Below are 13,429 nucleotides of genomic sequence, written 5' to 3' on the forward strand. Positions count from 1 at the left end.
CTTCCTTGATTTCTGCTCCTAATCTGCTATTTTCCCCCTAACAGCATAATGTTTCTCAGAGTGGTCTCTACTTTACCTTCAACTGTTTTACATAAACATACTAATATCTATGAGTTTTTTCATTGATATGTTGATATAGTATTAATCTAAATTTATTAATTGTTTCTGTGTATGTGCATTTTTCACATAATTAGTCAAGAAAATTAATTTGAATTTGCTCTAGTTGCCTTTGTTTCTTTGTTATTCTTTGGGGTTAACATCTGTCCTTCACATGGATGTTATGTCTGTAATGTTGCATGTTTTACAGGGATGTCCAAAGCAGTATACTCTAATGGTATATAAGGTGATAGCAAGTTTATTACCTCCACTATATTTGAATGGGATTGATCAATAGTGACATAGGTGGCTCACATGTCATGAAAGTAGTTTTTTTTTAAAGTTGGTATATAATAGCATAATCGCTAAACTCTTTCATTATCTCAGGCTCTTAATTTGGTAAGTGAAATTTAAATTCTTTATACGTAATGATTCTCCCCTAAAGTTTAACTTGTAATTTTATGCAATTTTTAATAAACCTCTTTATAAGTTGTTAGGAGACTTTAAGAGTTAACTGTATAATACAGGTATATTTTTTATGCTATGTGTGTATTATTTGTATTTTATGTGTTTGTGAGTTTTAAAGATTGTTTCATTGTGTTTTTGTAATTTGTATCTAGTCTCTTTCTTTCTCAAACACAAAGAACTCAAAACTACTTCATAATAAATATCTTGTTTAATCTCCTGTTATTAAATAGACCTATCCAGTTACTGTAAGGTCAAGCTCAAATGGTCTAATCAGAAGTCTAAGCAAAGTGCCACTACAACCAGAGTAAAACAAAAACAGTTTATTAAATATCACAACAGAAATCCGAAAAAAACTTTCAAAGAATTAGAAATTTTATCACTTACAAAAAACAATTAGTAAACCCATGCCTAGTGAGGACTAGGTAAAACATTAATAAACAATACAACATAAATCTCGATAGGAAAAAGAACCAGAAAAATAAAAAAAATACTAATTAACCTGAGAATAACACAGTGTTTCAAAATTAAACCACTTCTCAATATCAAGAACAATATCAAGCAATAATTATCAATAATTCTTTCTCACTATATCTCGTAAACTAACCCATTTTCAAGATCAAAAAAGTTTTCTTATTTAGTGATTAGACCACAAGGTTACATTTTATGTGACTAGCTGTTACTATAAATTTATATGATTTTTCACAAAATTAATAACTGTATGTTACTGCTAGAAACTTCTCTCGATATCATAATACACATATACTCAAAATCAACACACTCTAGGTAAAAAATGAGTTAGTGCTTTAATGTAACTAAACATTCATAGTTGAACTAAACAACAGAAGGAATAACAAATGAATTGTAAACAAAACTATAATAAAATGAAACTAGAATTCACTATCTCAAAAACTTAGTTTTAATTGAATAAACCACACAAGTAAGGAAACTCTGCAGTTTTAGTATCGTGCATCTTTCTCAGATTCCTAAAAGTTGTAGTCAAATCCACAATTCTCAAATGTAACCCACTCTTTATGCCTATTGCACCCTATAAGTTTCACTCCATTTAATACTGATATCCCCTATCAACCATTACCGATCCAATTAATAACTAGTGTTGTAGCTGCAATATACACCATGTCCGTAATTGTACGTAACTAATTGCTAATTAAATAAATATATATATAATGTATTAAATTCTCAAAAGCTCCCAAATAATAGAAACAATAATTTCAACTCATAACATAAATTAATTATCTTGATCTGTAAGAGTTGGAGAGAGAGAAAATAAACATTTTATGATATATCTGTATACTGTATAATAGTATATGTTTACTTGTAAGGCAGCCCTGAAGTTTATTTTGAAGCTTGTGTTTTAAACAATATAATTTTGTAACAATTATTTTTTACATTTGGCTTACTAAAATGTACTTGGATATGTTCTAACAAATTATCTTAAACTCCGTATCATATTTCAATCAATCAATCATATTGTCAATCAATAATGACTAATATATTTGCACTAAAATAATTTTCTAGTACTTTAATAATTTGGTTTTTGACTATTACCAGGATCATTAAAATGTGTACATTCAAAAGTTTGTCAGATAATTCCAAAAAGCTTTAAAGATTTATTGCTTAGAAATTATCATTTTGATCAGTCCTCCTTATTACTACTTGTTCAGCTTTAATTATTTTAGCCAATATATAGATAAAAATGACAGCTTAAACCTTGAACTCTTATTGCACTCCCTCCCTACCTTTAAACTTTGATCAGACTTCATCAGGTCAGTGCCCTGTGCCTCCTTAGCCACAATCAGTGATAGAGTGACCTTGGGTTGCAAAGCCCTGACCACTGAGTGTACCTCATTTTAGGAGTCCCTTAACTGTAACTGTACACCATTATCCCAAGGTCATGTATTCTTGAGCTTGAATGGGCAGCTGTTGCCCTTGTAATATATGCTCCTCCTCCTGTAATATTTGATATGGGAAGAAGCTGGAGGTATGAAAAAAAGTAACTGGTTTAAATGAAGAGAATACTAGTGTTGCTTATCTGGAAACTTCTTTGTAGAGGGTTGGAATAAACATACAGTTATTTCTACTTTCACTTGACTGTGTTACAGGTAAGTGATAGTTTAGTTTATTGAGCTGTATGTAATAGCCATATAGCTATTTGAAAGTGGGGATATATATACTGGATCATCATATTTTTACTACATGTATGAAGACAAAGAATTAAAGATCTTGTAGTTTTCAGTTTGTGATTTAGGTGTATATTATGGATCTTGTTGATTTTCTTTTTAATTGTTACATGCAAATGTAGATCTCTTGAATTTCAAAACTAATGTGTATTACAATGCATAAAATCATAAACATATTCTGATGTTAAGCATATGTGGATATTGAAAATTTTGTTTGTGCATCTTTTACTTTTAGGTACACTTTCTCATAATTGCTTAATTTCTTAGGTTTGGTATATATTTTAAAACTAAGTCTTTATGTGATTGACCTTGATACATAGTTACTTGTTTCTTGATATGCAGTAAAATTATAAAGATTTTTTTACATAAATATTGATAAGTTATTTAAAATTTAGATTTTATCTTGAAATAAGTCTGTCATAAGAAACAGTTAGAAACACTAAAAGGTTTTCTTAAAGAATTTGGCTGTAGTGAAGGTATGGTTGTTGAGTGACAATAGCATAAATTTGAATCCAGTGTGCAATTAGATTTATAGTTAAGCGCTCATAAATGTGAATACATGACATAAAATGAGTTACACATATAAGCAAGTAACAGAAAATCATATTCTAATAAACATATATGTAGTTGACCATTTTTGCTTGATATAATTAAAAATAGAAGAAACACATTGAAACATATTCACTAAGAATTAGTAGTTCTGTACATTAAACATAAAAACAGAACACAGTTCAAATTATATAATCTGCAAAAAGTGTTTGTTTTAAGGCTTTTAGCTGTTTACCATTTACTCTTCTAGTTGTGTTTTCATAGTTGATTTTGTTTTGAGTTAAATTACATAACACATGTACACTGCTTCCCACTAGTAATAATTTTTTTCATACATACAATTTACAGTACATATACATGCAAGTGGGATAACTGAACAGTCAAGGTAATTATAAATAGCTGGACATGTGTTTAAACATATTAAGTTCAGATTTTTATTTACATGTGTACATTTGAGATTTTCAACTTTCTATTATAAGTGTCATTATTTTTCTATATAAGTTTATATGAGGTTGTTGAAGTCTTTGTTATCTGGTATATGCATATGTTGATGTACAGGTGGGTGTGTGAACACATCTTCTGTAGTTTAACATCAAACAAAGTGAAGATTTACCTTTATGTTGTCTTTCTAGTCATTTCCTGTTTTACGTGATATGTGTATTAGTGAGTTATTTCAATAATTTTTAGTTGCTAATTGAATGTATATTTCATTATGTTGTGAAATAACTGATAATTAAACTGGTTTAATTGGTGAACAGATAAATCAACTTTGCAAAAATAAATGTAGATTATGAAGCTGGAATGTACATGATTATACTATGCTTTTGATATTATAATAGTTGATTACTTTATTTTCATGGTGCAATATTTTCAGATTACTTTTAATATTAAAATAGAAATATGTTAACAAAATATTGTCATACCCTATGCATCTTCTTGGCTGGATCTCTCTCAGTGGCATTCAGAGGTTAAGTTTCTAGCTAAAAGTGCATGCAGGAAACTTGTTAATGGAGTCTGTTTTATTATATGCAGTATTACATTTATTGAGTGCATGTACAATGATTGAACTTTTACATCCTGGAGTATTTTGTGTAATTGACATCTGAAGTGTGGAGTACACACATATATATATATATATCTCCTATAGTTTTATAATATGTTTGGGCTTATTCCAGTTGAACATAATGACCAGTTTTAACAACTTTAGCTGAAGTGTGACCTTGATGTTTTTTTTTATCAGTTCTTCTCAGTAACAGTGTTGAAAATTTCCTGCTAGGTGTACAATGTAGTACTTGTAATAGGCAAGGTAATGCAGTTTTACTTACTACAGATATGCACCTACCAAAGAAATATGAGTAACTTGAAGTTACTTTGAAATCAAAGAAGAAAAAAAAGCATAGAAATACTCATAGTTATCTAAATCTAACACATCAAATATCTTCTGAAATTGTTGAAATAAATAAGTCTTTTTAATCACACATAAGTAGAGTTTTTAAAGTTATTACCACCAACTTTTGAAACTTGTGATAAGGAAGCCTAGATAATAATTTTACAGTTTTGTTTTTCAAAGTTGAAGTATTGTCACAATCAAAGACAAGAATCCTGTTCTGTTTCATACAGAGTAGGTAGTGAAATGTTATGTCCTTTTTTCAGCTTAAAAGAATTATTATCCAAGTTTTACTTTCCTGGCATGTCTTAGTAAACTGAGCTTTGAGGTGATTTTTTTTTTTATATATTATCTTGTGACATTTCAAGAAGACTGGTGGAATGAATGTTCAGTTTTCTTACTTAGACATTTGCATGAGTGATGTTTTAGTGCATCAGCATTATTTGGTCACTATTATTGTTTGTCCCCATGATAAACACTTTTTTGAGTCATTTAATTATTTTTAACAGCCCATATGTGCCATATCAGGTGAATTAGTATATCAGACATTGATTCAAAAGATTTAAAAGTTTCAGGTTTTAGTAGAGGGTCCTAAAAGGGAAGTACAGTACATGACTCATATGGTGTGTGAGTGGTCCTCTTAGTGTATGTAAATTGTATGTACTTAAAAATATACATGTATTGTACTACTAAGCTCATGTACTGAGTAATTAAATGTGCATGTAGCTTGCTTTGTATTGCTATTTCCAGGAAAATAATTTCACAATTATATATTGTGCAATATACGGTGTATGCATCACACTGTACATTGCACAATGAGATGTATGTGTGGGTTAAACAAAATATTTTATTTTGATTACTGGTGTGTTTGCTTTCAAACAGGTTTTCATGGTCAGAGTATTTGAAGCTGCAACTTGTGACTGCTGATATAGATCTTAAAACCTTCAAGGTTACTGTCACTTTCTGTCCTGTTGTAGTAACTAAAGAAAATAGGCATGTGTTTATGCATTATGAATTTTGAGCATTTAGAGTTGCTTCTTGATACATTAGTATAAACTGTACATAAGTATATACATTACATTCTGTATATAAGCAGGATATTAAAAATAACCTGAATGTATAAGATACACTGTGTACACATAGTAGAGATCATTAACACAACTACAGTTGGTGAATGATGCTATTTTATGAAAAAAACAATCAAGACGGAACACCTGTTACACCTGTTTACAGTTTAGTTTTATTGAATATGAATTCAGTGTATCACATATGCCTTCAGTTAATCAGAATACACCTGTACATTTTATTTACTAAAACGGAACATACGTACATACTGACTTGTGAAATTCAGAAATAAAATGTTGTTAGTTATGTGTTTAAGAAAGCATATTAACTGACTTTGTAAGTAACTTAAATGTGTGTAAAAAAAAACAACAAAAAATACACCTATCTGTTATGAAATTGAATGTAAGAAATATGTGTAGATTTAACCTTTAAGACAAGACACACCTTTAAAAACTTCATGTTTATGTAATACATGTATACTGTAACTTATCAATGGACATTTATGTGTGAACTTTCATGTTGACATGCTGCATTGTCAGTTAATATGGGACATGGCTGTATTATGTTTTGTGTTTACAAAGTACATTGCAAATTCAAAATGTACATGCATGTCTATGAGAGTTCTATTTACATGTTATAGCTACATTGTAAATTAAGGACGTGACTTTGTATCTTCTTGTGCACAGAAAGCTACATTGTATATATACATATATGTTAAAGTTTTTTCTTTTTCATCAAAGCCCCATAGAAAGTTACATTGTAGATAAGGATAGGGCATGTATAGTTATACATAGGGAAAGGGAATGTCTATATGAAGCTGTATGTTAACAAAAAGTTACATTGTAGTTTAGGAAGGAGCATGTATAGTTACACATAGGGAAAGGGAATGTCTATATGAAGCTGTATGTTAACAGAAAGTTACGTTGTAGGTAAGGATGGGGCATGTATAGTTACACATAGGGAAAGGGAATGTCTATATGAAGCTGTATGTTAACAGAAAGTTACATTGTAGGTTAGGATGGAGTATGTATAATTACACATAGGGAAAGGGAATGTCTATATGAAGCTGTATGTTAACAGAAAGTTACATTGTAGGTTAGGATGGAGCATGTATAGTTACACATAGGGAAAGGGAATGTCTATATGAACTGTATGTTAACAGAAAGTTACATTGTAGGTTAGGAAGGACTGTGTACTATATGTTACATACTGGATATTAGGAAATGACTTCTCTGTATGAAGCTTTTTGTTAACATTCTAAACTGTGTACATATAGGATGTAGTGGAATGAAACTGTGTTAAATAATTTATAAGTTTGTTAGAAGAAACTAATTTTTTTGCTTCACTGTATATGTAAATTTCAATATTTTTCACAGGAGAATTTTATAAAGAAATTATGGGCACCTTATGGAACTTGCAATGTCGTCTCCTTGTGGCTATTCAAAACAATGATATTTCTACAGCAGAGTGTTTATTGGAACGTGGTGTTGATGCAGATGTTCGATTTCATGTTGGATCTCAGACTAGACCAGCAATCTGCCTCTGTGTAGAAAGGGGACACGTAGAAATGGGTAGATGTTTGAATTGCATGTAGTAATATAGAATATGAAATTGTTAACAAGTGTAAAACACTACAGTGAACAAGTGTACATAGTTAATTCACCTAGATAATATTTCAAGTTATGTTTCTACAATACATTTCTCTAAATATTATTAATACTGTTTACATGTGTGTGTATATATAGTGTGCACATAATGATGTGTTGTAATGGTTTCGCACAGTGTTGCATGATTGGTTTAAGTAGTAATGTACAACAATGCATTATATGAAAATAAACTAATTGTATATTCTGTGCAAGTAGAGCTACTGGCTTAATTGAAAAATCATGCTAAGAAGTTTAGTTATTCTTTCTGTTTCTGAAGTATGCAGACATACTGTAACCTGGGAGAAAAAGGATTGTGGTTTGTAAAGATGATATTTGATTAGAATACAAATAGTAACTGTGCATGTAATTTGAAAACTGAAACTGTCATTTTGATGGTGATCTGTAGAATTAGAGTTTGATCATAATATTATCAATACGTGTTCATATAATTTGAAAAGTGTCATTTTGATGGTGATTTGTAGAGTTAGTATTCTTGTTGTACAGATACATTTATTAGAACTTAATTTGTTGGTAGTTTTATTAATATTTGTGGGAAAAGTAACCATTATTTAAATCAATTAGAAAGTACTATGCATTTTCATTGGAGACTGATAGGTATTTACTCACTCAGATTATAATCTACATTAAAATTTTGTAATAAAACTAAACATTTATTTTTGGAAAGTACATAAACTTAATGTATCATAATGTTCCTTGATTGATTCTCAGTAGTAACTTAGAATTTGTTTTGTATGTTATCTTTACCACAACCCATTAAGTAAAACTAAATTTTCATTTGCTTTTTAATTTTTTTTTAGTGAATACCACTTGGAAAGTTTTAAAAATTACAATTAAATAACAATTACTGTAAGGTAAAAAACTGTTCTGAAATTATATAAATCATTTCTAGAAATATTTAGAGAATTAAGTACAAAGTTTCTAATTGACTGACTTTAGCTTTAAAGAAACAACTCTCTTAGATACAATATTCAGTGCCTTTACTCACAGATATTTTTTTTATTAAGCTATAGTAGGTTTCAGATATATCTTATAGTATAAAATCTATAAATTATAACACAATATGAAGCTGAAATGTTAATTCTTTATCATAAAAACATGCAAAGCTTTATTCACTGCATCTACTATTGTTAAAGCATGTTGTACTTTAATACATTTGCATGTGTTGTCTTACATATACAAGTTTCATTTGCACAAGCATGTGCAAGTTGTGTACATTTTCCTTTTACTTGTAATTTTACAAAAGAATGTGTTTTACAGTATGTTAATCTCTTGTTAATTTCAACTGTTATTTTCTTTAAATTATATTGTTAAAGATTTGACTCTGTGACTATATAAGTGATACAACGTAAGAAGCAGATAATGCAGACTTATAACTAAGTTAGTAGTCTTTCATGCCTTGTGTATATGTAATATGTGGGTTTGATTGTATGTACATACACATTAATCTAAAGTGTGATGAGTAAAACAATTATCTAGAAGTTTAAAATATTGGCCTATTTTCATAATTTTTATGAGTTACAATTTAAAGTTTGTATAAAGGAAAATTTAAATGGTTATAACAGAAATATTATACACAGGGTGGGCAAAAGTGACTACATAATTGTTTCATTTAGAGCATTCTGTATGTGTACAGTAGTTTAGTTTCTAAAATCCTACTCTGAAAGAAACAACAGTTAAATTGGTTTCAGTTGTCTTTATAATATGACTATCTTTAGTACCAACTGAATAATAACTACGGTCGCCCCCTCTCAAATCTGGCAACCTTGGGACTTGAGCCTTGCTGTATCTTGAAGTTTGATAGATTTCAGGTGGTCATTATTATAGTCATACATAAATGAAAAAATAAATAAATTAAGAAAACTGCATTTCAGTTCTACATTTTATTGTACACAGTACTTTACAGTGTATTCTATATCAAGAGAAACATAATATGAATGGGAAAATATTTTATCGTACAGATAAAATAAAAAAATAAGTACAGTATTTATTATTACTTCTTGAAAAGCTGCAGACCAATCTGAAAAGAAAAGAGAAAAAACATTAAAGTTGTTGAACACTACTGTACTTTATTGTAATGTACTCTACATAGTATTTTACACTGAACATAAAAGACATAAGCATGGTTAAAACATTTTACTGTAAAAGTAATATTTGCCCATTTTCCTAAGATTAGCTGGAAAATGGGTGGTACTGGAAAAGAGATTGCCAGATCTGGGAGGATGGACTATATATATATAATGACATTTGTCTTACCCTGTGTCATCTGTGTACACATCTCTTATAAGAAAGATATCTTGTAGTTCATAAACAATGGTAATATTTTATTTTTCAACATGATCTTTTTTATCTTGTTATCTGGAGGTAATATTACTTTTACTTAACTTCTAGAATGAAATGTTCAATCATGCATATAAAAAAAATATATTTTTGATATATTGATAGATGACATTTCACTGATCCACTACTTCAATGGAGTGTTATTCTAAACATTTCTTACATCAATTCCATTGGAATCTCATGAATTATATTTCAAACTTTATTTTAAAGTAGGTTTTTCTTAATCATTTCTTAGAAATAGTCCATGTGGAAAATTTTAGAATAATTAAATTTTCTGTTAATTTTGCTACACATGTATAAATGTATGTAGCTTTGTACAATATGTTTCAAGAAATATTTTAAAATATAATTTTTGTTTTTTTATAAGTCTGTATCTCTTCTACCTCATAGGAATAACTTAGCACATTCTAGTTGCCTTATTATTCTTTCATTCTTCAGTGTTTATTTGAGATGTATTAGTGACCACCTACAGAAGTTTATTCTTTTCATCTAGCCATCCATTTGACTGGCCTGATGGCCTTTAGGTACTTTTTTTAATACTAGAAACAATAGTAGGTCACTGAAGAAAACTGTAATTTTCGATACGGTGTTACCTCTCTTACTCAAAGCTGTCTCAATCTTCTTTCTGCCTCCGGAGCATCGCTAAACAATTTTAATGCTCAGTACACCAGTCTATACACCCCATAAATTTCACACCACTTTTGAACATGTATATAGCATGTGACCACTTTCCAACAATAGTATTGTGCCACCAATATTGGTGCAGCTAGTTTCATCTGATTCTCCTGCTCAATCCTCACTTTCTTGGTTAGCATAACATCATTTAAACATGTGTCTTTTCGCATGTGACTACCATTTATGATTGTACTTTGTTGATATTTCAACACCTTTTTCAACAGTTTTCTTTTATTGTGTTTGCATTCAATTGTTTCAATGTTTTTGCATTTGTTTATTGTTACCGAATTATACATTAACATAGAATGACTTCACATTTCATTGTATTGACAACAGAAGGTCCAGTTAATGGTAGAAAATACCTCTGGTATGACTACCCAGGCCTTGGGTTCGACTTTATCCACTGAGAACATACAGGCCTTAATTCACAGGGATCTAGATTCCTACATTTGGCTAGCAATTTCTTTTCACTGTCAACCTGACAGTCTTACTGAGGATGTATACAATCAAGGAGAAGAAAACTGAGTTCACTTTTTCCAACACCTTGTATTTGGTCTGTCACACTCTACACCTCTATAAGATATTTCACATTCCACATCCTTTTTTTTTATAGCTGGTTAATCAGGTATGTGGTATATTACATGTTTCCTTTTCCTCTTAGCTTGAGGACATTGTGGATTGGATATCTTTTATCAGAATCCTCCTATATCATTCTATATCCATTCTGGTTCTTCCTCTCTAAGACCTCTGTTGCCCAGGAAGGCCATTTGGCTTTCACACCAATTTCTTTACCTTCCATCTCCAACATGTACACCCATTTTGATCCCCATCGCTTCTTTGTTAGGTTTGCTCCCTATAGTGTTATGTGGTCCATACTGTCTCGTTTCGGGGTTCACGTTCCCGATCTTTTATTCTCTGAAACCCTTCTGTTTCTCCTGATCTCTCCCCTGTAGCACTAATTGGTTGGGTTCATCATCTCCTTAGGCTGGCGTATTCAGGCTTATCCGTGGAAGATTACTGTTTTCTCAATGTTTCTTCTCATCAAATTTTTCATATTACCATGTCTTTAGTTGCTTGTATTCAGTATTTGTTGGAAGAAATCATTCAGGACATAATGTCAACTACTCCCTATTCCTTTGTTGCTCATTATCTGCACTATCTGACTGTATCTTGCTCAGGTGGATATCTCTCTCCCATGATAATAATACACAGGTCTGTTCGCCTTTGACTTGGGTATATCTTTTCATGACATTTTATTTATGTTTTCTTTTCAGGGACCCTCTTTTACCACTACTAATAGGATCCCGCTCTGTGGCAAGTGTTGTCTGGGCAGGTGTGCTTTCATACAAACCCACACTGTATACCAATGAAGCTTGAATGCTCACTATAGAGATGTGGTGTTCCACAAGACCACTATTGGCATGCCTGTTGGTATATACTTGTGTGTCTCTAGGCATATTTAAGTTTAATTCAGTGGTGGACATCACTCATGGACTATCATGAGTAAAGCAAAAGGGGTTTTCTGCCAGTCTGTGCTGACCCTTTAATTGCATAAATCGGGGATGGTCTGTTTCTTAAAATAGGAAATCATGGACACCCATTGCACTTTCTGCAGTGTGATGATTCTCCAGACTCCCAACCACATTATCTCCCCCTCTCTTTTTTTCTTCATGTGGATCATGGGAGCCTTTACCAGTTCCCAGTCACTGGGTGGTGGACCAAGGAGTGAGAAGTATAAATTTACCTTATAATACAACCATACATTTATCCACTTGCAAAGCTGGTTTCTCTTCTTTTTCCCATGGATGCTTATTCCAAGGTAATACCGGGTTCAGGATGACACCGTCCTGTTCCCACGGTTGAGTGTAGTAGAGGGCCCCCTTCTCATTAATTCTTGTTGCAGCAGGTTTCCCTCCCTTCTCCTACAGTTGAGTTTGGGGGACTTTATCTGCCTCATAATACAGGCAACAGAATGGATGTGCACTGTTCCTGCAGTTGAGTAAATGTTCCACATCCTCCTAATAATTCCGGGTGCAGGATGTCTTCCCTGCAATTACAGTTGGGTGAGTTACGATTTCTGCTTTTCACCCTTCACTGCACAATTAAGTTTCAGGCTGATTCCCAAAAAGTGTCAATTATCCACCAAAAATAAGTATGAATTTGACCCTTTTATTACTTTTTCAATATCGAAAGAAACTGTATTTTCTATATTTGACAGTAATATTCCATAAAAACCATACTGGATAGTGAAATATAATGATTTAAACAAAAAATTGAGGAAAATTAGAAGAAAAGTGTTATGCAATAAATGGCATAAATATAGGCAAAACTAAGTCAATAACAGGCTAATATCATTACAAAATATAAAACAAATTATTTTGATAACAATATCCAAGATATGAAGAAGCTGTCTTTCTATAGATTCTATATGTGTTCCTGCAAAGTTGGCAATTTTGTAATGAGGCATATAAACATCCAGGTTTCATGGCGTAGTATCTAGATGGCAGCATGTATGCAGGTTTGGCGATTGTTTCAAGTGCAGGAGGATATTCCCACATGTCACAACAGAGGGAAACTTTTTTGGTAGTTGATAGATAAATCTGAATTTTACAGTTGGTGGGTATAAATGTTTATCTGGATATATCTGAATTATGCAGCAAAAGGGTTAATATGGTTACAGGTATTGCCCTATTTTTATGGTTGCATTGAGGCAATGACAGAACCCATAATGGTAGGTTTGGTTTGTTGTACTTCTTGCTCCTATGGTGGTTTTACGAATTTATCCTGTTTTGGCAAAATGCTAACTTCCTCCTCATAATTCCAGTTGCTTGACTTTTGACACACTGTTTACTTGCATTTGGTTTTGATGTAATAATATATCTTACAGTCCACATGCTCTAGCCACAGTGTTTATGTTACTCTAATTTTGTTTTTATCTTGGTGATACTCAACCTCCTCATGCCGAGGATGGGTTGTAAAACCTCATC

The 13,429-nt window shown here is 31.3% G+C and overlaps 1 protein-coding gene across 1 annotated transcript in view; it reads left to right on the top strand.

Annotated features, from left to right (window-relative positions):
• The first annotated feature begins 2,665 nt into the window (after positions 1–2,665).
• Positions 2,666–13,429, top strand: part of LOC106478208 (serine/threonine-protein phosphatase 6 regulatory ankyrin repeat subunit A-like) — a 25,123-nt gene continuing 14,359 nt past the window's right edge. The window contains exons 1-2 of the mRNA XM_022381760.1: positions 2,666–2,684; positions 7,140–7,334. Coding sequence (XP_022237468.1) covers positions 7,160–7,334 — 175 coding nt within the window. The 5' untranslated portion in view covers positions 2,666–2,684; positions 7,140–7,159. The remainder of the gene's footprint in view (positions 2,685–7,139; positions 7,335–13,429) is intronic.

This window comes from Limulus polyphemus, unplaced genomic scaffold (genome assembly GCF_000517525.1).
Source record: "Limulus polyphemus unplaced genomic scaffold, Limulus_polyphemus-2.1.2 Scaffold189, whole genome shotgun sequence".
NCBI lineage: Eukaryota > Metazoa > Arthropoda > Merostomata > Xiphosura > Limulidae > Limulus > Limulus polyphemus.